Here is a 25,020-nt window from a genome sequence, read left to right as displayed (position 1 = left end):
TGTAGGTATGTATGTATCTATGCACATGTATGTATATCCCTCACAAATGTCCACCAATCAGAGCTGAGGATCTGGTCACATGACAGGGGCACAGTGGTTAGTAACCATTACAGTTGAATATTTTACAAAAAGGAAATATAATAACCTTCTGTGGAACATTTTGGGGTCCCAGCGGGTGTCGCAAGGTAGGTCGGAGGATTCATAAATTCCTCAATACAATTATGATTTTGAAATGCGATCAACACGGACCTTGCTCCCGAATCCGGAAGTGAACAGATGATGACAGTTCGCTGGTTTGATAATATCTCGATACAATCGTGATTTAACATTATATTTTGATATATTAATACTACTAGCAGCGGTACCTGCCCTACGGGTGGGGCTTCAATTGGGAAGCCCAAATGAAAAGGCAAAATATCAGAAATTGAAGGTTTTTTTTTAAATTTTAAACGATTCATATAAACATCCATTGAGTCATATCACATGCAAATCATCAAAATCTAAACAGTACATTTCACCCATTTTGAAAAAAGATTGAATTCTGCAAAATGGAAGCGGCCGCTACACATCTTTCTCAGTCGCATGTTTATGCGTGAAGAGTGCGCACCGAATCTGTAACACGGAAGCGGCGGCTACACCTGTTTCTCAGTCGCTTTGCACACGCTGCCGTGTTACTTCGGAGCCGCACGTTTATATAGGAAGAGTTCGTCAGGAGTCGATCTACTCTCTCCTGGTATGTAGAATTTCAACAAAAGCCACATCACTGTTCATATCGGTAAATATTATTCCATCGTGTTTGGAAAAACTGGAAAATTGGAAAACTTGGAAAACAATATAGCCTATTTCACCCCAGGGAGTCCTAGGATTACCCACCCAAAACATTGTAGCGGTCGGTTCAGCCGTTTTTGCGGTACCTTCGAACAGACAGACAGACAGATAGACAGACGGGTGGACATTTGGTGAATTATAGTAAGATAGTATTAATTTGTGATTGAATGATGAATGATGCTGTTTGGAATGAAAATATCGACATATTGAGTTTAAAGCAGAATGAGGAAATGACGTAAGGGTTTCCATCCATGACATTCGCGGATTCTCCATTTGCAGTTTCACCATTAACTGGATTTAGCAACATTTAGACGGTACGTTTTTTGTCCATGTCCTTCACGAACCTGCTGCCAATGCCTGACGTTCGATTGAAGGTGGTACAGGAATGTGGAATTTACTGAAAAAAATTGAATACTTACATTATTTGCGAATTGCTAAATGGTATCCCCACCCAGGTCATACTCTCCTCTTCAACTGAAGTATCGAACAAGCCCCGGCTATGCCGTAGCTAGACTATCAGTCTTGTTTCCTTCTACAACCCAGTCAAACCAGCAATGCAACCTCACTATTCAAGCTTTCCACTTTTGCATTTACAGTACCTATACACGTTTATTATTACCTTTCTTGTTAGAGGGTTTAATGTATTATCATCAATATAATATAATAAAAATATAATAATAAAAATATAATAAAATAAAATCCAATGCATCATTTTTGCATCTCCTTTCCGTTATTGACGTTATTGACTTCCGTCTCCTTCCGTTTCGTTATTGACATCGATAAATGCACAGATAATAAAGCAAGCATGAACTACGCTTCCAGTGGCCTGGCGACGAATCGCAAGACTTTGATTTGCTGTGCAAGTCTAGGTGCACTCTCATTGGCTTCTGGCAAGTGACGTCAGTACACCCTTTACAGTACCTGTTTTTCTGTGTCACAGCCATATTTTTAGGCCTTCCAAGGTCCACTCTGCAAGCCTATTTTGTCCAAAACTGTTTAAATTTTGAATACTAGCTGAAATCACCCGGTGTTGCCCGGGTTATTTTTGAATGAATTTACTACTTTAATTCAGCTTTTACTCGCGGCCATAGAAGATTGACTACTATAATTCAGCTCAGCTTTTAATTGCGAAATGGGCCCATCCTGGCCGATGTGGCCTCGACCGGCCTCGCCACATAGCCTATAACCTTCCCGGGCCCATCCTGACATTTTTGGTTCATTTTGAATGAATTTACTACTATAATTCAGCTTTTACTTGCGGCCGTAGAAGAATGACTACTATAATTCAGCTCAGCTTTTAATTGTGAAATGGGCCCAGCTCGGCCGAGGTGGGCCTCGACCGGCCTCGCCACCTAGCCTATAACCTTCCCGGGGCCCATCCCGACATTTTTTGGTATTAGAGGTTTCCTCCTATCTTTCACCGTTCAGGAGATCAGCTTGCGCAGACAAACAAACAAAAACTTTCTTTTATAATATAGAGAGAAGAGATATGTGACATATAGTTTGCGTTGTCAATTGAAACAACGTTTTGTGTTTGAAGCTGTTTCAAATACTATTCACGTCTGAATTGTATCAATCTATCAAATACCTTGTTATTACAGATGGGTTAATCCTCATTCCCCTAGTTTTGAGTCGTCTATGGTGTATTGTATTACCACTTGTAATACCGGCTTCCACCACCACTTCAGGGAGCATAATTTTTCTTTTTTGGCAAATTGATATTCACGATGTTCATCAGACTTCAGCGTCTCTGCTTTGTTGTGTTCTCTATGAATGGTAATATTAACACGTGTGTGGCATGGCAAATTTTATCTACCTCTGGGAGTATGAATATTTTTTTGCAACCTGAAAGCTTCCTTTGCACACCCCGAGTACAACCACCAGTTTTCAACTTATTTCATCCATCCCATACACATCCCAGTACAACCACCAGTTTTCAACTTATTTCATCCATCCCATACATATCCCAGTACAACCACCAGTTTCCAACTCATTTCATCCATCCCGTGCACATCGCGAGTACAACCACCAGTTTTCAACTCATTTAATCCATTCCGTACACATTCCAGTACAACCACCAGTTTTCATCTAATTTCATCCATCCCATACACATCCCCAGTACAACCACCAGTTTTCAACTTATTTCATCCATCCCATACACATCCCCAGTACAACCACCAGTTTTCAACTTATTTCATCCATCCCATACACATCCCCAGTACAACCACCAGTTTTCAACTTATTTCATCCATCCCATACATATCCCAGTACAACCACCAGTTTCCAACTCATTTCATCCATCCCGTACACATCCCCAGTACAACCACCAGTTTTCAACTTATTTCATCCATCCCGTACACATCCGAAGTCCAACCAGCAGTTTTCAACTTATTTCATCCATCCCATACACATCCCCAGTACAACCACCAGTTTTCAACTCATTTCATCCATCCCGTACACATCCCCAGTACAACCACCAGTTTTCAACTCATTTCATCCATCCCATACACATCCCCAGTACAACCACCAGTTTCCAACTCATTTCATCCATCCCGTACACATCCGAAGTCCAACCAGCAGTTTTCACCTCATTTCACGCAGCAGTTCAGGGGTGCAGAAAAGTCAAACAAACACACAAATGATAATTCCCCTAATTCTATGATTTTCTGTGGTTATGACTTGTAATACTGGCAACCCACTAGCTGGTGCTATAAGATACACATTATGTAGAGAGAATTTTTTTTTTTTGTATACAAGATCGAGGCTCGTGAAAGAGCGAACATTAATCACACAAAAAGTCAAACCGACACGTAAAACACAAAAAATAAGGGGAGCGGTAGACAAGATGGGGACAGAGGGGGAAGGACACAAACACAACATTTGAGAGCAGGGACATCGAGAGAAATGTGGGAGGGAGAGGGCTTGGGGGGAGGTGGGAGAGATATAAAACATATGAACACTGCAAGGATTTCCAGGAAAGAAGTTGGGATTTCAAAAAGGTGTATCTGGGGTGAATTAGCGGGGGTCTAAAAGATCAAGGTTTTGGATGGGGGAAGATAAGAGATGGTGGTGAACAGCTGTTTTAAAGACCTGGAGGGAGGAGTGGGATTGAAGGGAGTGGGGGAGTTTGTTCCAGAGGCGGGAGAAAAGGGGAATTAAAGAGTGAAGGTGAGTAGAGAGTCTTGATTTTGGCAGTTTAACCATAAGAGGGTTGCTGGCAGATCTTGTGCGACCTGAAGGAATATTGGGGGGACAGAGCACAGAGAGAGCTGGGGGAGCAAGGCGGGAGAGGAGTCGGTAGAAGACAGAAAGACCACCAACCTGCCTGCGGTGAGTGAGTGAAAGGCCCTCGGAGTTAGCTTCATCGCAGGAGATTCCAATGATTCTGAAAGCTTTGGTTTCAACAGCGTGAAGCCGAGCCAGGTGTGAGGCAGGAGCACCGGCCCAGAGGGCGGGAACAGTATTCCATTGAGCTGCGGATGAAAGCCTTGTATGTGGTGAGGAGTGTCGTGAAATTGTGTCTCAGTCTGAACCCAGGTGTCATGCGACATTTGTCCGCTGCGCGGCAGTTATAAAGATCTCGGACATTCAGCGCAGCGATCATTCCTGTGACATTTATTGTGTGTTACGTAGGTGCATAATTAAATGGTACGTACAACCACTTTGTTCAATGCTTGCTTGTGCTCGATTGTAAACCCATTACTGATTCAGATTTAATGCTGACTACTGATATGATATTTGCTGATTCTCTTCACAGGTATTGCTAGGGATCGATTCAGATTAAACTCATGATCTGAGACAATGTTGTATCTCTGATTTTTACAACAAGGAGCTCAGGTGTGCCAAGGAAGGACTTCGCACGACGGAGGATGCCCAGTCAGCGACTGGCTTTGGAGGCCAGCTTGGAAATGTGGTTTTCCCAAAAAAGATCATGGCAGATAGTGAGACCCAAAAGCTTGAGCGACAGAACTTCTTGGAGAGGATTGTTGAGAAAGTAGATGGGAGGGTTTTCCAGTCAGTCTTTTCGGAGAGACATAGTAAGAGTGTGAGATTTGTCAGGATTGAAAGACATGTTCCACTTGTTTGACCAGTCTGTGATTTTGTCCAGGTCTGCAGAGAGTGAGGAGGCTGCAGACTGCCGATCTGAGGGATGAGGAATGGAGCGGCAGAGAGTGGAGTCATCAGCAAAGAGATAGAGAGGATTTTCCAGAGAGTCGGAAAGATCATTGATGAAGACCAGAAATAGCACAGGGCCCAGAACAGGAAGGGGAGATGAGAGAAATCCATTCAGGGCCACACGTTGCTCATGACCAGAGAGGAAGTCCGCAAGCCATGAGTGGAGATTTCCATGGATACCATAGGAGGAGAGTTTGGTGAGCAGAGCTGGGTGCCAGACCGTATCGAAGGCACGTGATATGTCAAGTGAGACAGCTCTGATTTCCTGTTTGGCATTGAGGACCTCCATCCATTGTTGAGACAGCAGAAGCAACATGTCCAGAGTAGAATGACCTGGTCTGAATCCAATTTGATGATCGGAGATCAAGCCATTGGAGAAGAGGAAGGATTTGATATCCAAAGCAATGATGGATTCCATGACTTTGCTGATAATTGGGAGCAGGCTGATTGGTCTGTAGTTGCAAGGAACTGCTTTTGCACCTTTTTTGTGTAAAGCGGTAATGTTTGCTGATTTCAAAGATGCTGGCAGATGACCTTGAGCAAAAGAGAGGGTGAAAAGAACAGAGAGAGGCTGAGATAGAGCGGCAGAACAGCATTTTAGGACCCGTGGGCTGATGCCGTCTGGTCCAGTTGCAGAATCAGAGTCGAGGTTTGACAAAAACTTCTCCACCTTCTCAGGAGAGAAGGATACAGAGTCCAGGAGCAGTTGGGTTCGACTGGGTAAGGTGGGAACAGAGAGAGATGGGTTTGGGACACAAGATTTTGAGGCAAACACAGAGTTGAGGCATTCGGATTTGTCACGTGCGGTGTCAACTGTGTAGCCATTTGAGGTAAGGGAGGGGATTGAGGGGGAACAAACACCAGAAACGGATTTGATCAGACGCCACCAGGATTTGGAGGAAGGAGACAGGTTTGAGAGTTCAATCTTGAGTGTGGAGAGATAGTGCTTCCTGGCACTCCTGAGGGTAGACACACACTTGTTCCGGGCTTGGTGGAAGGAACTGAGATTGCCTTCAGTTGGATTTGCCTTCCAAGAAGCAAAGGCAAGTTGTTTCAGGGCAACTGCCTCACCACAAGATTCAGTGTACCATGGACGGGAGGAAGGGTAAGACAACTGAAGACGAGATGGGATAAATCTGTGCATGAGAGTGAGCAGTTTGCTTTGGAAGAATTCCCAGGAAGAATTGATGTCAGAGGCAGTGGAGATGGGAGACCAGTCCAGATGATTGATGGCTGCTTGCAGACCGTGCCAGTCAGCCTGAGTGAAATGCCAGACTCGTGGGCGCTGAGGAGGCTCTCTGAGAATGGCCAGAGATATGTCCACTTTAACAAGCACATGATCAGATGAACCGATTGGGGCAGAAGAAGAGCAGCAGACATTTGCAGGGAAGTTTGTCATAAGCAAGTCTAGAAGAGAAGATACTCCATTGACTGAGATCCGGGTCAGCAAATTGACAGATTGTGTCAGTCCCAATGAGTTGCAGAAGTCCTTTGCTGTGGTGCCATGGCTGGTGAGAGAGGAACCCACACCCAGCCAGCTGGCATGATGACAGTTGAAGTCGCCACATATGAGGAAGAGAGAGTTTGGATGAGTTGATAGTTGGTCCCTGTTGTCCGACAGCCGCGAAATGTAAATGGAGTCATCAGTTTGGAGGATGGTACAGAACACATATGAACAAAAGGTGGGAGCGGAGAGGAAGCCGTAGCCAGAGGTACTGCTGGGGGTGGGGTGGAGAGAGGGCAGTGCAAGGAGAGTGAGGAAGAGAGTTTTTGATAAAGATAGCCACCCCACCACCAGGACGAGGCTCAGGTCTATCATACCGGAGGAGGGAGTAACCAGGAAGAGATATTAAGGAATCAGAGACATCTTGAAGGAGGAAAGTTTCTGTTAAGCAGATTAAGTCTGGATTGTCAGAAGCAACCTGAATGGAGAGATCAATCAGGTTTGAGCGAAGGCCCCGGATGTTTGAGGTCCATACCGTTAATGAGGAGAGAGGAGGAGCATCGGGTGCAGGACAGGGGAGGGGAGGGGTGGGGTCAAATGAAGGATGAGAGGGGGAGGTAGGGAGAGCAGTTGATAGTGTGTCAGAGATTACAGAAGAGTTATAAGAAAGGGAAGGATGAGGAGGACGAAAGGTTTGATGGTGATGGGATGAGGCACAGTGAGCGGTTGTTTGAGAACAGCCAGAGGAAAGTAGAAGGTTGGGGGAGGTGGAGGTATGAGATAGAAGGGAGACGAAGTGGGGAGGAGGCAGCTTTGAGGAGGAGGTGGGGGGAGAAATGGAGAGGGATGGTCGGGGGGGAGATTTGAAGGGGAGGGGTTGGGGGGGAGTTTTAAATGGGAGGGGTGAGGGGGGAGTTTAGGAGGGCAGGGGCAAGGGGGGAGTTTAGAAATTGGATGATTAATGAAAGACGAACATTCATAACAAATTGGGTTTGTTGTGATTTTCAAGTTAGCGATCCGTTTAAGAACGATGGAGGACGGGTGGAATGAATGTGAATTTAGAGCATGCAGTGATGAATAATTATAAGAGATTGAATTATTTTTTGAAGTGGAATGAGTTGAAGAGGGAATTGAAAAAAGCCTTTTAAATAGGATGAAAAACAGCGTGTTGTAATATACCACTGAATAAAATACTGCAGGGGAAAGTTTAAACATATTTATACAGAACCGTGAAGAACAATCTTATATTCACAAAAATACCAACAGGGAGAGGGCCTAGAGGGACAACCACGAGTCACGTGAACAGGGCAAAAGGTGGAAGGCAAGGAGATAATGGGGGTGGGGCGAGATAGTGCACATGAACAGAAGCACACGATGGGACAACAGCACACGTGGAGAAAGGGAAATAAATGTTGTTTTTTTGTTGTTTGTTTGTTTTTGTTTTTTGGGGGTGTGGGGAGGGGGGGGGGGTTTAAAACGTTAGACAAAGAGCAGATATTCGGGGAAGTTTGGGGGAGAAGGGAAAAATCTAAGAACCAAGCAAAAACAGCGAAGGAAGGAACAAACTTCGACGGGGGAAGCCTCGGTTTACAAGGCCACACACATACGGCAAACAGAAACGATTAATTTATGAAACATTAACACCGAGAAACTTCCTTGGGACACACTACAGTGCGTATCAAAAAAAAGGTAATCCAAATTCAAGGGGTTAATATGCAAAGGTTATTTAGTTTGACAATTTACATGTGGCTTACCAATTATGAGGAGATCCTCAGCTTTCTATTGATGCCTTTCATGCATCATTGCTGTCACACATGACTGGGTACATGTTCATTGAAAATGACAAGTTCAAATCGCATTTTTACAAGTTTGGCTATCGGTGCAAGACAGTTTGAAATGGACGCATTACTTGTCGACTGCCAAGTTGATTATGTAAAATTGTTAAGCTGTTCTGGTAATTGTCGGTTGCGTCATCCTTTGTTTAAGATGGGTATTTAAGATGGGCCTGCAGTGTATGGGTTTAGAGACAGTCTGAGTCATTGAAAAGATGGTTCAACTTACGACTGAACAGCGGACCTTCGTGGTTACAACCTTTCACCAAACTGGAAGTTTGCAGCGAACTCGTGATGCGTTCAGGGAACGTTTCCCAGAACGGGAGCCTCCTGCAGCCAAAACCATCTGGGCGAATGTTAGAAAATACCAAGAGCATGGCACGAGCCTCAACCGCAACAAGGGTAATTCTGGTAGGAGGCGCACTGGGCGATCGGAAATGAACATTGCAGCAGTAAGGCAGCAAGTTTTGGAGTATCCTCGGGATACCAGCGCAAGACTAAATGGGACGGGATTGCCTTCGGCAACATTCAACCGAATCACAAGACTGGACCTCCACCAACATCCATATCGGATTCAGATCTGGCATCAACTTACGCCAGGGGATTTTGCCAGGAGGCTGGTGCTTGCCGGATGGTTGATAGCACATTGCGAAGCAGATGTCAATTTCCTGCGGTATCTCATTATCGGCGACAAAGCTGCTTTCGCCATGCACGGCAAGGTCAATACCCATAATGTTCTTGAATATGCACCGACAGGACAACCCCCGGAATTTAATTTTGACACCAACATGAATCGACAAAAGTGGGCTGTTTGGTTGGGACTTTGTGGAAGTGGTCAGGTGATCGGTCCATTTTTCTTTCAAAGGAATGTCAATGGTAACAGGTATCTGCAGATGATCAATGATGAAGTTTTACCGCAGCTGGTGGAGAACCTTGAGCGACAGGTTCGTGGTGTCTTCAGATATCTCTGGTGGGCCCAAGACGGCGCCCCAGCACATCGTCTTATCGCTGTCCGAGATCGACTGAGGGAACTCTTTGCAGACCGAGTCATTGCCCTCAACCATGCAGTGGAATGGCCGCCAAGATCACCTGCCCTCACACCATGTGATTATTTCCTTTGGGGACATTTAAAGAACAAGGTGTTCGTAACTCCTCCTCATGATCTTGACGAATTGCAAGGCCGTATTCAACATGAAGTGGATGCTTTGCGCAATGACCCGGCTATGGTGAGACGAGCAGTCAGGGCATGCTCCGCCGCTGTGAGCTTTGTGTTGAAAGGGGAGGTGGACATGTTGAAGGTGTGGGTGTATAAAGGCCAATCATTCCTGAGAAAAGTTCACATCTGACGTTCATTTTGCACCAATTATCCTGACTTGCATCGATTAGCCAAACTTGTAAAAATGTGATTTGAACTTGTCATTTTCAATGAACATATACTCGGTCATGTGTGACAGCAATGGTGCATGGAAGGTATCATTGGAAAGCTGAGGATCTCCTCTTAATTCGTAAATCACATGTAAATTGTCAAAATTAATAACCTTTGCATATTAACCCCTTGAATTCGGATTACCTTTTTTTTGATACGCACTGTATAGGTACACACACCGAAAAATAAATACAGTTTCGACAAAATACAATTGTGAACAATTACTTAACTTCGAAAATCCGTGCCGTCGCCGGCACGATCTCGCGAGATCTCAAATGAACTCCGACATTTGAGCCTATTAATGTCCTCCGACAATGAACCTCTTAATTTTAATTAATTTTTCAACTCACTTTGTTCAGCAGTTAGGGTAGTGCAAAGAAGTAAAACAAGCAAGCAAACAAACACACCTCTAAAATTATATGTGATATGATTACCTTCGGATAATTCGCCATTCAAACGTTCTTTTTTAAATAAACAACTCTCCCTTTTACATGTTTCTCTACCTCCTCTAACCATAAAACCACTTGTGTGCTTGATAATTTGTGCTCATCAATTTGTTCTCTCATCCATTCACTCAGTCCTTTTGTTGCATGCTCGTTGCTTTATTCCAGTTATAATCCTTTTGTTTTCTCGATAATTTGATCGTTTTGTTCGTAATGCACCTATTTTTTTATTTTCACTCTTCTACGATCACTTTTGATGATGCGTTTATGATGTAGATCTTTAAATATAGAATGTTCACAGTCTCCAAGGTTTCTTTTAACTTATAGTATCTAGCTGTTATAGTACAATCGATTATATTGTTGGTGGTAAAAATGGACCAAGTTTGACATTTGTAAAGGCCGCATTGACACACCTGAGATTTGGATAAATGCTCCCCATTGGCTAACCCAGAATGGCCACCTCCTACAGCTATGGCCACCTCTTTTATCTGAGTTAACTTCAGCATTACCTTGCTGAGGAACACAAATCCTTTGAGGATGGCCAGTCATCAGGGAGGCTAGTTCAACTGGGGACTGCCCTGCTTCACCATCCATTTTCTTTAAAAGCATTATTTTCATCAATATGGAATGTATAAAAAGAGCCGAGTGAATTTTACACTAAAAATGTACGATGCCCTTGGCAGAGCGTCGGTTCTGCTGAAGCAAAACCAGGCTAGATGGGCCAAAAGTAAGTGCTCTACTCTGCAACATTGTATCGGACTTTTGTGCTTGCTAAAAATTTTTTATAAAGAAACACTATCAACAATACCTGTGCAAAGTTGAGGAAAAATAATTGTCGGTGATCCATGCTTAGACCAGGCAGTCTTTGTCCTTCACCCTCCGTAGCACTTAACTTCATGTATGCCTGAGGACCAAAACAAAAAACCAATCTCAATTAACGATTTACATGACCACTGCTGACATTTATTTCCTCATTACATATAAAAACGAATGCTTCTTTTTAAACTAAGAGATTTACTTTTAATGTTATGAACCACGTGAAATTGATTTGATCATTATTATATATATGAAGACTCATCGTTCATTTAAAAAAAACCTCATTCAGCAATGAGAAAATGGAATGATTCCCGTTTCCTAGGAACCCGATAGTAATTCAAACCTTCATCAATGGTTGGAGGAAAATGCACTGGCTAATTTTACCTCGTAGGCTTGACGTATTCCACCATTGTCAGCAATATTTTCTCCCAGCGTAATCACACCGCTCAGCTATGGAGGGAAGTACAAATGGACAAGAAGGAGGCAAGTCATTATGTAGCCTTTGAAATGTATCTTATACCCGCAGTTGCCTTTAATATCAATCCTCAACCAACCATGGATTTCATCCTGTTCATGATTTATTACTTCGTTTTTTTTTTTTTTGCTCTTATTTTACAAGATCGAGGATTATGGAAGAGAAAGGTATGAACTAACAAAGGAGCCGTGGGCAACCATTGCATACAATAAGCAACGGAATGATGAACAGGGAAAGAGGAGAAGAGAGAGGGGAGGGAAGGAAACACAGCGATCTTAAAGTAAGAGTGTTACATCGGTGTTAGTGGGGTACTAACTTTACCAGATCATACATTACTTGATTGTACCAAGATGTTGGAAGGAACAATTTGTGTATATTTAACTCATCCTAAAACATCATATTCGATGGGAAGATCTATTGTTGATGAATATGTCAACCGGATTTTGAGTTTCCTTATGGACATGTCTCATGCATGTCTAAAAACATTTCCTAATATATGTGATCATTTATGGTGATTTATAGAAACAGGGTATGCCCAGCATTTACATCAGAAAGGTATCATACTAAAATGCGCAATTTGGTGTCTGTCTTTCTTACTGATTTTTTGATCGAGATACATTCGGTCATTACTTATCCAATCTCAATCAAACTTAACAGGAGGAACTGAGGGTCACACAATGGAAGTTGTAGCAACTTAATTTGCCCCCCCCCCCCCTACCAAGGGGTTGTCTGTCTTGGGCAAACTCCTTGTTCAGGTGTATATTAGTGTTAAAATAGGTAATTGTGGCATTTTTTCCAAGGCCACTTCTAATAACAAAAGCAACTAGAATGGCACTCAGTCGAGAACATAGCTCAGCCTGGTTGGCCATATCTCAATGGTGAAGAATCACTTTAAAAATTATACTAGCTGGATGAGGATCTTCACCAAAATTGAATCGATTCTTCCTTGTCACACACACAACCTGTCCACCAAGTTTAGTCCAAATCCGTCCATAGCTTTTTGAGATATCCTGCTATGTATCGTTTTTGGCCCGATCTCCCAATGGTGAAGAATCATTAAAATTTTTTTTACAAATTCTCATATCCGAATCCATATTCAGATCTTCACCAAAATCTCATCTATTTGTCCTTGTCAGACAACCAAGCGGTCCACCAAGGTTCGTCCACATTCGTCCACAACTTTTTGAGATATCCGGCTATGTATCGTTTTTGGCCCGATCTCCCGATGGTGAAGAATCACTTTAAAATTATAGTAGCCGGATCCGAATCCGGATCTTCAACAATTTCTAATCATTTCGTCCTTGTGACATACGCTACATCTCTGCCTAATTTTTTCCGAATCTGTCCACAACTTTTTGAGATATTTTGTTCACAATCAAACAAACAGACAGACAGGGGTGAAAATATAACCTCCATCCACCTTTGGTGGCGAAGGTAACAACAATGCTAATGACAATTGGCCTCCGCTTCCGGTCCGGTCTGAAGAGGACGCAGGCGTCACATGCTCGCCGCTTCTTCGACTGGGCCACTGTCTGTGGCTTGCCTTTTTGGTGGTCGTGCGGATTTTTGGGCCATTGAGTCTGCCCTCCGCAGAGTCCCGGCTCTGCTCCCTGCTTCGCCTACCCGGCTCCTTCGCCTGCTCGCTGTTTCCTCGGGCACGCTCTCGTGGGTTGTGTCCTTCGCAGCGGTGTGGCGGTGGTTTTCCCGCCGTGATCTTGATTTGTCGCGGCGGCGGTTGATTGCCGCTGCATTTCCCGCTTTGCCGTGATCAACCTTGGCCTCGTGATCGTCTCTTTGCTCCTGTCTGCCCTCTGCTTGGTCCCGACTCTGCTCCTGGCTTCACCTACCTGGCTCCTTCGTCTCCTTGGGCCTGCTCCTGTGCGTTGGGACCATTGTTTCGCCTCCTCAACCTTGGCCTCGTGCTCGCCTCTCCGCTCCTGCCTGGCATGGCTCCGCGGTACTCCGCCGCAAGGCTCCTTCTGCTCAATACCCGCTCCACCCCATCATGCATCTCTGCCATCAAATCAAATGGACTCCTCCGACGACCCAGGTACATTCACCGTGGCTCCGGTCGTAAGTTTGTATATGTACAATCAGGTCACTCCATCCCCGTCCTCTGGTCGGCTCAGCGCACTCCCACTCATCGTCCCAGCGCACCTAGTCACGGCAACGCATAAAATCGCACCTCCTGCCTGCGAACCCTGGCTAAATCACCTGAATTCATCCCCGCTGTTCAAAACAACATCAAGCTCACCCTGTTCAACACCCGGTCCCTCAACAACAAATGCCTCATCCTCAACGACTACATCCTGGATAACAACCTGGACTTTCTCTGTCTCACCGAAACCTGGCAACAACCACTGGACTACTACATACACGGTCAACCTCACCACACCCAATGGATATTCCTACGTCAACAAACCACGCTCGGAGGGCCGAGGTGGTGGAATTGCCGTTATCCACCGTCAAGACATCAGGACCAGCCTCATCCCCATCGCCTCATCCTCATCCTTTGAACACCTGGCTTTTAAACTCTCTGGTCGCACGCAGTCAGTCATGGCTGTCGTCTACCGCCCTCCCAAACCACACCCATTATTCCTGTCTGACTTCTCCTACTTTCTGACCCAGCTATGTTCCCTCTCCCCCTCAATCCTCCTCCTTGGTGATTTCAATATCCACATGGACTCCACTGACTCCACAATGACCACTGACTTCACTGATTTACTCACCTGCTTTAACCTCACTCAACATGTCAACTTTCCTACGCATATCCGTGGTCACATTTTGGACCTTGTCTGTTCCACTGGATTAATTTTGCACCATCTCTCTGGCTCCGACCTCACCCTCTCTGACCACTTAGCCATCACTATGACCATCAACATCCCCACCCCAACACCAAGACATTATCGCACTATCAACTTCCGTAAGCTAAACGCTCTTTCACCTACCTCATTCTCATCCACCCTCTCTGAAAAAATGTCCACTTCTCCCTTCATTGACCTCCACACCCCTTCCGACCTCACTGACTACTACAACCACACTCTCTCCTCCTGCCTTGACCAGCTTGTGCCTGTAAAAACCAAAACAGTTTCTTTCACCCATTCTGCTCCCTGGTTTACCCCTGAACTCCGCCTGATGAAAGCTCGTGCTCGCCAACTTGAAAGACTCCGCAATAAAACAGGTCTCACAGTTCACTCCCAAGCCTACAAGGACCACCTACAACACTACAAAGATGCCCTCTCCCACGCCCGCTCCGCCTACTACTCTCAAATTATCCACTCTGGCTCCGGAAACCCAAAAGCACTCTTCTCGACAATAAACAAACTCCTCCGCCCCCTGGACACCACCACCCAGTCATTCACAGTAGACAACTGCATCTCCTTCCTTTCTTTCTTCCAACGCAAAATTGACAACATCTACAACAGCTTGACCACCGCCGCACCCGCTCCCCCTCCAACCACCTGCCCCCCCTTATCCTGCCTTCCCCTGTCTCAATTCTCCCCGGTCTCCCCTACTGACCTCTCTGAACTCCTCATAGGAATGAAAACTGCCACCTGCACTCTTGACCCCATCCCCTCCAGCTTTGTCAAGGCCTCCCTTCCTGCTCTCTCTCCACTTATCATTGCAACAATAAACTCCTCCCTGTCTACAGGCATCGTCCCACCATCCCTCAAAATTGCTGCTGTTACCCCCATTCTAAAAAAACCTGGTCTAAACCCTGACACCCTAAACAACTTCAGACCCATCTCCAACCTACCCTTTCTGTCGAAAGATTTGGAACGCGCTGTAGCCACTCAACTCAAACATCACCTCTCTGCCAATAACCTGTATGAAACATTCCAATCCGGATTCCGCTCCAACCACAGTACTGAAACTGCTCTCCTCAAAATCACCAACGACCTTCTCCTCTCCTCTGATGCTGGCAACCTCAACATTCTCGTCCTCCTCGACCTCAGCGCTGCCTTTGACACCATCAATCACACCATCCTCCTCACCCGACTTGAATCCACCTTTAACGTCACCGGCACTGCCCTCTCTTGGATTAAATCATACCTCTCTGACAGACGCCAGTTCATCTCCATCAATAACTGCAAATCCCCCACTGCTCCCCTCCCCCAAGGTGTCCCCCAAGGTTCAGTTCTTGGCCCCCTCGTCTTCATCCTTTACCTGTCCCCCCTCGGTCACTTAATCCGCCGTCATGGTCTCCAATTCCACTGCTTCGCCGATGACATCCAGCTTTTCATCTCCACCAAGTCTGTCTCCACCGACACCCACTCTATCCTGACAAACTGCATCTCTGAAATAAAATCCTGGCTTCAAATCAACTTCCTCAAACTTAACTGTGATAAATCTGAAATAATCATCATTGGCCCAAAAACGCTCACAAAATCCACCCATAACTTTGCCCTCAACATCGACGGTATCACAGTATCCACCTCCCCTCTCATCCGGAATCTTGGCGTCATCTTTGACCAAACCCTCTCCTTCGACAAATACACTAAACAGATCACAAAGACAGCCTTCTTTCACCTGAAAAACATCGCCCGTCTCCGCTCATCCTTCTCCTCCACGGCTGCAGAAACCCTCATCCACGCCTTCATCACCTCCCGTCTGGACTACTGCAATAGCCTCCTCTATGGTTCACGCTCAACAATCACCAATAAACTCCAATACATTCAGAACTCTGCTGCCCGTCTACTCACCCATTCCCGGACCCGTGTCCACATCACCCCCGTCCTTTACAAGCTTCACTGGCTCCCCATCTCCCAGAGAATCCAGTACAAAATCCTCCTCTTGACCTACAAAGCCCTCCATAACCTGGCCCCATCCTACCTGGCTGACCTCCTCTCCAGACACACTCCCACCCGCAATCTCCGCTCTGCTGGTACCAACCTCCTGACCCCCCCCCCCCCATCCAGACCAAATTCAGATCCTGGGGGGACAGGGCCTTCTCCATCGCTGCTCCCACCCTCTGGAACTCACTACCTCACACCATCAGAGACTCCTCCTCACTCACCACATTCAAAACATCACTCAAGACCCACCAGTTCAGCACTGCATTCAACATTCAACCCACAGCATTTAACCCCTGACTATCACTTCTCCTTCTCCCTCCTTTTGCTTTAAATATTTCCCTATTGATTCTTGTCTTTTTGCAATTGTTGTTTTCATGTTTTGTTATGCATTATGTTTTGCACTCTGTCAAAGCACCTTTGGGCTTCATGAAAAGCGCTATACAAAATAAATGAATTATTATTATTATTAATAGCATAATATTAATGTTTTTACAAAACAATATCAATAGGAATAATATCCTGTCTCCCCAAGGTGTGTTTTCACCTTGAACAAATGCTGTGTTAACATGTAGAGCTTATCGTGCCGTTTCATGGGAGGACCCCTACCAGAAGTAAAAATATTATTAACCATAAACATGTATGATTACCTTTTGGGACAGTTACTACTGTCGTTTAGCATTATACTGAAAGAAATTTTGAGGAATCCGGGCATCTTTGAGGCATTCTATGCTTATCGTGTCCCCAACAGAAGAACGGCCCTGAGGGTAGATCTCCTGTAATCTATATACCACAGAGGATAACCTTCCTGATAAAAACATGACCCTTCTGCCATTTCCGTGGGGAGTGGGTATACTAGTCATAGTAAAATACACAAATTGGTGTCTGTATTTTTGACCGCGATACATTCGGTCATTACCAATCCAATCTCAACTAAGTCTAGGAGTCACATGATGGCACCTTGGGAAATACCCGAGTTAGGGTGTATATCTGTGTTAAGATGTATATCTGTGTTAAGCTGTTTTAAGACAACTAATTGTGGTGTTTTTCCAAGGTCGCTTCTAATAACAAAAGTAATCTATCTATAATTCCAGTAATCTCTGTATGTCTGTGTGTTTGTCTGTGTGTTTGTCTGTGTGTTTGTCTGTGACCGCTGTTTCTCGACAACCACGGGTCCGATATACTTGAAACTTGCCAGATATATTGCTGGGGACCTGAGGATGTGCCTTTTCAAGGTTTCATATTAATCGGAGAAGTAGTTACCGAGCTATGTCCAAAAAACGATTCAACCAATCAGAGAGCAGCGAGCTATCACGTGTGCCGAACGTGGCGAACAGACTCTGCCTCGGACGGCACATTTGAGAGCGTATTCATTTATTTCACGTTGGCAAACTATGTTGGCGCTATGTTGGCGTTAAACTATGTTTTAAAACTAATTAAAACTAATTTGCGATTCATCGTAACTGCGATATGCGACCTTCCGGACAGTCAAATGAGGACGTCACTTCCGGACTTACGGATAGTCATAGTGACGACGTACTGATGCTGAACGTGGCGAGCAGACGCTGCCTCGGACGGCACATTTGAGAGCGTATTCATTTATTTGACGTTGCAATCTGTGTTGATTGTTGTAAGGTACGATCGATTGTAGTACACGTTTATAATAACTCTGCCGATACAGGCCCGATTAACTGCAGCGCCATCCGAGCTGCGGCGTCGGGACGATACATTCATTGTACGGTCACATCACGCACTTACGGGCACGCCCATGGGCCCATGGGCACGCCCATGCATGCATGGGCGAAGACATTTTTTTTTTTTTTTTTGGCAAGGAACGGGCACCCACGTACGGGCACGTCCTAGTAACAATAATAATGATAAATAGTATAATATTATTGTGATCACAAAACAATACTAATCCTTACTATAATTAATGGGCTGGTGTGTTTGGTTGTTGTGCAGCTACTCCTACAGTTCTGGGCCAATTACATCCAGACTTGATACATAGGATCACCATGACCTCAATTAGTGCATAGGGGAGTTTTTATCTTTGCCGGTGGCTTTGGGGGTGAGGGGAGGGGGTGTAATAGGGGGGAATGGAAGAGGGAGGGGACACAAATTCTCTTTGTGAATGTGTATCGTGTAGCGCCGCCTCAGGGTGGGAGAGGGTATTACAGGTCCCCACCCTTTACAGCACAGTATTCCAGTCCCCAGGCTTTCCCGTGCAGTGAGGTGTTTTGAATTACACAGCAAGGGGTATTTTGAATTACATTGTTGAATAAGGATAATAACATAACCCCCCTGGGCATTCCCATTGGGGTCCTTTTCGTTGTATGAAGTTGTTGTTGTAATATGTTATATGTATCATGTTGACCAGCTGGATTAAACAATAAATCATGTATAATTAAGAGTAGTATATTTTTCTGGATAGTCCATACACCATAATAAACATCCATTTTTCATTAGTCATGAAAAAAATCTAAATTTGTTTCAAAAGTCAAATATCCGGGGTTTCCCCCCCCCCCCCCCCCCCACCCCAAAAAAGTCAATTAAAAAAAAATAATTCTTTTTAAAATCAAATATCTAGTTTTTGATGGCTACCCTTCTTAAATTTATTATAGTACCCTAAGTAAATTCTGTGGAAAAGTTGGTGCTCTGGCCTGTCCTGTGATGGTGTTTCCTATAAGCCACCTTACTACAAATAGCTTTGAAGTGCCGTGTATGGCCGAGTGAGGCAGCTGTGGGCGGGGCCGAGTGAGGCCGCTGTGGGCGGGGCCGAGTGAGGCCGCTGTGGGCGTGGCCAAGTGAGGTCACTGTGGGCGTGGCCAAGTGAGGCCTGTGTTGCTGTTGCCTGGAACAAAGATGGTGCTTGATCCTATCTGCGTGTCCGCATCTTTATAACAAAGACATTACAAGCTTCACCTCCGACTCCGCTCGTGACAAGGCACAATGTTTGAACTCTGAGTTTACCTCCAAATCTTTTGAACCCAACTATTCCTATTCCATCGGCACTTTACCCCCTTAATATTCATGCCTGCCCTCTGTTTTTCACACCCAAGAGGGTCGAGAAAGTTCTGTCCATCCTTGACTCTTCACCAGTGCCCTGGAGGCACCAGTACCCATATTTTCAAATCCTGCTTTTGCTTCCCCTCTGTCTGCTCCTCTCAGCCTATTATTCTCCATTGGCTGTCTCTGGTCTGCCTGGATTCCAACATTGCTCCCATTCACAAAAGGGTGCAAACACACTTGCTCTCAACTATAGGCCAGTTAGCTTACTTCCAATTACAAGCACAGTCATTGCATCCATAATTGCTGCCGATGTCAAATCTATTCAAGCAGCCTGATCTCTGACCGTCAGTTTGGATTCCGTTCCAGTCACTCAATACTGGACATACTGCTGCTCCTCTCTCAGCAATTGTTGGCACCTTAAATCTCAAACAATAAGTCAGGGCCATCTTCCTTGTTGAGGTTTGTGAATGCTGAAAGGCCAACAGCATCTAAACATTGGTTGTCAACCAGGCACAATAGTTTTATTTCTCAGCAATTTATTGATTAATTGCAAAATGGGAAAACTGACTTAAGCATGATTCTAATGAATGGAAAATATTAGGTTTGTCTGTAGATATTAGTAAGACCCTGTTATATAATTAGCACATAAGTAAATACACAAACAAAAATCCATGATCACAAACACTTGGACAGAGAGAGGTAGCACAAGACCTTTGAACTGTCTAATCTGGGCTTGATTCCTGACCTGATTACAAACTGTCGGATTGGTGCTTCGCAGGTAGACGTTAATCCAGGTGACTTGTCTAATAACATACGTTGGTTGACGTTAAAGATCCAAGTTATCACTTGCACCCTGATCACATTACAAATTCCTGCCTGAATCAGCTTCAGTCAAACATCAGGCCTGGCCATCTTGTTTGGGAAAGCCTTGGGACAAAAACTTTTCCCGATCCACCCCATAAGATGGTGGGAATAATATTGAGGTCAATAAATAAGTATTAGTAGTCATGTAAATGCTTGGACACTTTATACTTACATTTTCATTTCCTGCAAGTTCCCAGATGAAGTTTCCATATTGTTCCATCATGCATTTTGATTCCTTCTTGAAGCTCACTGCCGATGAATTACTCCACCAGTTAAACATGTTTCCTTCTTTGTCAAAATTACGTCCTAAGATGGAAACAATCATGTTGACCAGATGGCAAACTCTAACCTACATTGTCATAGATGTATATTCATCAAATAGCAATCATGCATCAGGTGTAAAGATTGGGCAATGGTAATAAGTGATGATTAAATAACATGGGCTGGTAATTTTATGCCCATTACCAGTGTCGTCAAAGCCATGCGTAACCTCATGCCCAATCACCATGCCAATGCCGCCGTAGTTCAGAGATTTTGGTTGTCCCTTTGAAAAAAAAGGTGGTTGCAGAATTCCAGCTGGAAACACTGCAGGGATGATAGTACAATTGCAGAAACCATTGGCACAGGGAAAACAAGATATTTTGGTAATCCATATGATTTTCATTATTGTGTGAGCAACAGGAAAAACGTCGCAGTAAGAGAAGATACGAGTAAGAGAAAATACGCGTTCAGAACATAAATCACCATATTTTTGCAGGTAACAGTAAAAGTTAGAAACCATAGTTCTTTATACCTATCTGGTTGCGACTGGGCGAATAAAATGCGTTGACCTCTGCAGTGCTCCCAACCCATCTGTAAAGACAAAAGAAGAGCAAGAATTGCTTTGCAATACATGTCCCCTACCAAGTTTCAGTACAATATCAGTAAACACATCCTTTTATTTGGGCGGTGTATAATGTGACGTTTGTTGCTGAAAATAATAATAAAAAAAGAACCTGATGTACATACGTGAAGCAAAACATGCGTACGGCTTATGTGCACATATAATATATTGTGGTTATATGCCTGGGATCATTGCAATTGCACTGGGTCATGGACTAACATCCAGGCCTAAGGCCCGAGGCATGCCAATCTGTGGTGCTGCTTAATTTCGGGTGGAGTCAGGCCAGGTGTAAACTGACCCATGTGTAATATGTGATGTTTATAAGTTCAAGAAGGGCACAACTCCGTGACAAATTGGCTAAACGCCTCAAAACTCAAACATGTTCTGTAACTTATCATGATAAAGCCTTGTACCAAGTTTCAGTTGAATATGTTAGAGGGTATGGGGAAAAAGTGCAGAAAACAACACATGGGACGGATGGATGGACAGACGTAGAGCAAACCTATAGTCCCCTCTGGGTAGGGGACTAATAATGGCTCCGCGAAAAATAATTAGATGAGTATTTTTCCATTTGAAACAATGATATCAAAGATAGAAGATGATGCCTGATGCTCACAGCTGTCTACATGTCCCAGCCAAATGTAGGCCTAACTTTATTTGAGAGAATGTTCGTACTCCTTCTCTCTCTCTCCCTCTCTCTTGGAAAACTGTTCCACAACTAACCTTAGCGAGTCCTGTGTAGAGGATTGGCCTTAAATATAACATCAATTTAAAAGTGAATACAGTATTCTGAAAATAACTAAATTGATGACTTTTTTAAAAGAATATGATTTCAGCGAAAATTATATGGTTCCTCTTAACTTCACTGCACATACATCTATTTATTAACCAGAACTATTATAATTCAAAGAAATTTTTTTTTCATCCTGTCAAAAATTGTTCTCTACGCTCTGCTATTCCTTTATTCGTAATTTATCGAATATTAACCATAAAAATATTGTTAAAGAGACTTTGTATGAGGGTCGTTCAAGGTTGAGATTATTATTATTGAGTTATTATTATTGTAGAATTATTATTAGTTATTAATATGTTATTAATAATTATGTATGTATGTAATTGTATAATTACAATAAATTACAATTGTAATTATTGTAATTGTAATAATTACAATTGTAATTGTAATTATGTATGTATGTTATGTATGTATGTAATTATGTTTGTTATAATTATGTATAATTATGTATGTATTATGTATGTTCATTAGTATGTTATTATTGTAGAAAATCAAAAAGTACAGGGAGGGTGTTGATGAAACTTTACCCATTTCTTAACATATTCCCCTGCTATACGTACACACTTGTCCCGTCGATGTGGTACTGCCTTTCCTGCATTGAAAGATTCTTTCCAATTTGCTGATGAATAACTTGTGTTTTTCATATCTGCAGACAGGAATGCTGTTGTAGTGTTTTCTTCACGCAGTGTTTACAGAAGATTTTCCAGGGAAGCGGAGAGCTAATGGATGTAGACCAAAAACAAAGTTTGTCCTAAAACACTGCCTGCCTTGTGGCACACCAGTCTCAAAGAGATCATGAGACAGAATACCATCAAGAGCGACCCGCTCTTTTCACCCCTTGAATACCACTGAGAAATGGATAAAAAAAACAAAAACAGATTACATCCAAGTTCTCCCCTGAATTCCATTGGCAGATAGCTTGGAAAGCAAGGCTGGGTGCCAGATAGCATAAAGAGCAGAAAAGATCATTTGAGATTTTGAGTATCCATCCATTGCTGAGTTGGAAGAAGCAATCGATCTACGCTATACAAAAGCTGAGTCTGAAGCCAAACTTGTGATCAGATAATGCCCGAGGCCTGCAGCAATGATAGATTCCATCACTGTTTATGATGGGGGAGGGAGGAGGCTGGTCTGTAGTTAAGTAGATTAGACTTGGAACCATTCTTATGAATCGGGGTGAAGTGACATTGGTAGCTTTCCAAGATGAAGGATGCAGATGACAATCTGAGAATAAATCTCGAGAAGAGTAAAGAAAGAGAAGGGAATTGGGCTGAACCAGTTTCCAAAAATTGTAGCACTGATATAAGTCAGATGCAGTTGTAGTGGAAATGTCAATATTTACTAGAAACTTCTCAACCTCTGTGGGAGAGAAATCGATGCTTTCCAGGGACAAAATCTATGTTTGTAGAATTGGGAAGGGAGGGGGATTGGGGATCTTGGCCTTTTCGGTAAAGACTGCGTTATAAAGGTATATTTAGCTTTTTCAAGGACAGTATCCAACATGACTCCATCCTTTAGCAATGAAGGTACATAAAAAGGGGTTGCACCAGTGACATCTACCAGCTACCACCAGGATTCTGAGCATGTCCATGCCAGTTCAAGTCAGCTGCCCCACCTTTAAAGAGCATGAGCTGTACTGTAGGTAGTAGGCAGAGAATACACTGTGTGGTTTTCAATTGATCTTCCATGTGGTCGGCAATGGTCTATCTTTTTGAGAAGCATAGCAAGAGCTTTAATGCCCACTTGTAAATCCTAGCAGATGGGACTCCTAATTTAACATTCCTACAAAGTATGGCCTACTTGTTGATACAATTCCCGATCTATACTTCACCTAAGTGGCGGTTTATAGTCAGACTGTGGCTCAAACCTAGACTAGATATCTCAGGAGCGAGTATCATGCTACTTCTGAGCACCAGCCCCGTTCCATCTATAATGTATGTAAACTTGAATATCTAATGGTATTTTGTGCAAGAGCAGGCTTTTTGTTTTGTAATTATTGGTACAGACATGTATAAATCTCTTTGATGCCAGTTTGAAGCTATTCTTCACAAAAAACATACAGACATGTACACGAATACCAAACAGGCCAAGCAAATTAAGGTTGTTGGCCTCAATCAATTAAAAGCCTTGTAGCCAAATATTTATGGTAGTTGTTTTTCCAGAACATTCCAAATTATAATGTTCACAAGTCACAGGGCTTCAACAGAAGCTGCAAAATATACCCAATGTTTGTAATAATGTGTGAAATAAGAAGTTTTTAAAGAAAAGTTCTTACGCCTCTTTGTTGACAGGCTGTCGAAGTTTCATGAGACTTTTCTGCATTGCAGCTCTATTATTCACCAGAATGTTTTCAAAGTAAGTATCCTCTTCATAAGAAACCTACGGGGAACATGGAGCGATTAATTGCAATCGACCAATGCCCTGGAGGCGAGTCAGCAATCATTTCCTGTGATACAATATGGCATACAAGTTCCTAAGATATTTGCGTCATTTAGTGAAGTAGCTCCAACCGCATGATGAAACTTGATCGAAATTTTGTAATCGATTAGTCCAAGTTTCATAACATTGACTGAAACCGTGTTGCATTTCTCCTATGCTAAATTCAACTTATTGTTGTCCCAAATAGCCTTATAATGAATGTGTAGCAGGACACATTCATTATGCACTTAACACACATGTGATGCTCAAAATAATATTTGAAAGAAAGACTCACAATAAAATAGTCCAAGATATAAAAAACCACCTTTAGAGGCCATTTTTCCCCGCAAAGCGGGGGTTGGCCTTTTTCGGGAACCGTGGTTGTTGTTGTTTTTCGGTCCCCTTTTTGAAGCAATGTTTTACGGCCGGATGCCCTTCCTGACGCCAACCCTTTTTGCCGCCTTTAACGACAAACAGGGAATTACCAGTGAGCTGGTACTCAATTAGCCGACCTCGAAAGGATGACAGGCTGAGTCAACCCCCCTGGTGTTAATTCAGCGATCGACCGGGATTCGAACCCAGGATCCTAGGATCCTAAGCCGGCACCCTAGCCGCTAGCCCAACACCAGGGCTATAAAACACCAGGGCACCTTGCTATAAAATAGTCCAAGATATGCCAAAGGATATTTGTTTACTCATCATATATCCTTATGTAACTAGAACGGCACTCGGGAGAGCGCATAAATCCGCCAGGCTGAACAGTTTACCTTTTGTATTCCACTGTTAGGCCGAATCTGGATTCGGACCTGAAGCAAAATCT

General features: G+C 43.7%; 2 protein-coding genes across 3 annotated transcripts in view; one reads left to right on the top strand and one right to left on the bottom strand.

Annotated features, from left to right (window-relative positions):
- LOC137415320 (membrane metallo-endopeptidase-like 1) overlaps window positions 1-25,020 on the bottom strand; it is a 176,668-nt gene that overhangs the window by 8,309 nt on the left and 143,339 nt on the right. The window contains exons 16-21 of one of the 2 annotated variants that reach the window (XM_068100906.2): window positions 24,058-24,161; window positions 20,900-20,958; window positions 20,572-20,691; window positions 20,279-20,412; window positions 11,350-11,415; window positions 10,958-11,053 (exon numbers count right to left, since the gene is read on the bottom strand). In XM_068100906.2, the coding sequence (XP_067957007.2) occupies window positions 10,958-11,053; window positions 11,350-11,415; window positions 20,279-20,412; window positions 20,572-20,691; window positions 20,900-20,958; window positions 24,058-24,161 (579 nt within the window). Of the gene's footprint in view, window positions 1-10,957; window positions 11,054-11,349; window positions 11,416-20,278; window positions 20,413-20,571; window positions 20,692-20,899; window positions 20,959-24,057; window positions 24,162-25,020 lie in introns of those variants that run through there. The other variant, XR_010982046.2, reaches the window with a different exon arrangement.
- LOC137415321 (uncharacterized) overlaps window positions 1-25,020 on the top strand; it is a 189,520-nt gene that overhangs the window by 72,058 nt on the left and 92,442 nt on the right. The gene's annotated exons all lie outside the window — the stretch shown is intronic.

This window comes from Myxine glutinosa, chromosome 4, assembly GCF_964187855.1.
Source record: "Myxine glutinosa chromosome 4, kmMyxGlut1.1, whole genome shotgun sequence".
Lineage (NCBI taxonomy): Eukaryota > Metazoa > Chordata > Myxini > Myxiniformes > Myxinidae > Myxine > Myxine glutinosa.
The sequence above is the reverse complement of the archived record's forward strand: the minus strand, read 5'-3'. Positions and strand labels throughout refer to the sequence as shown.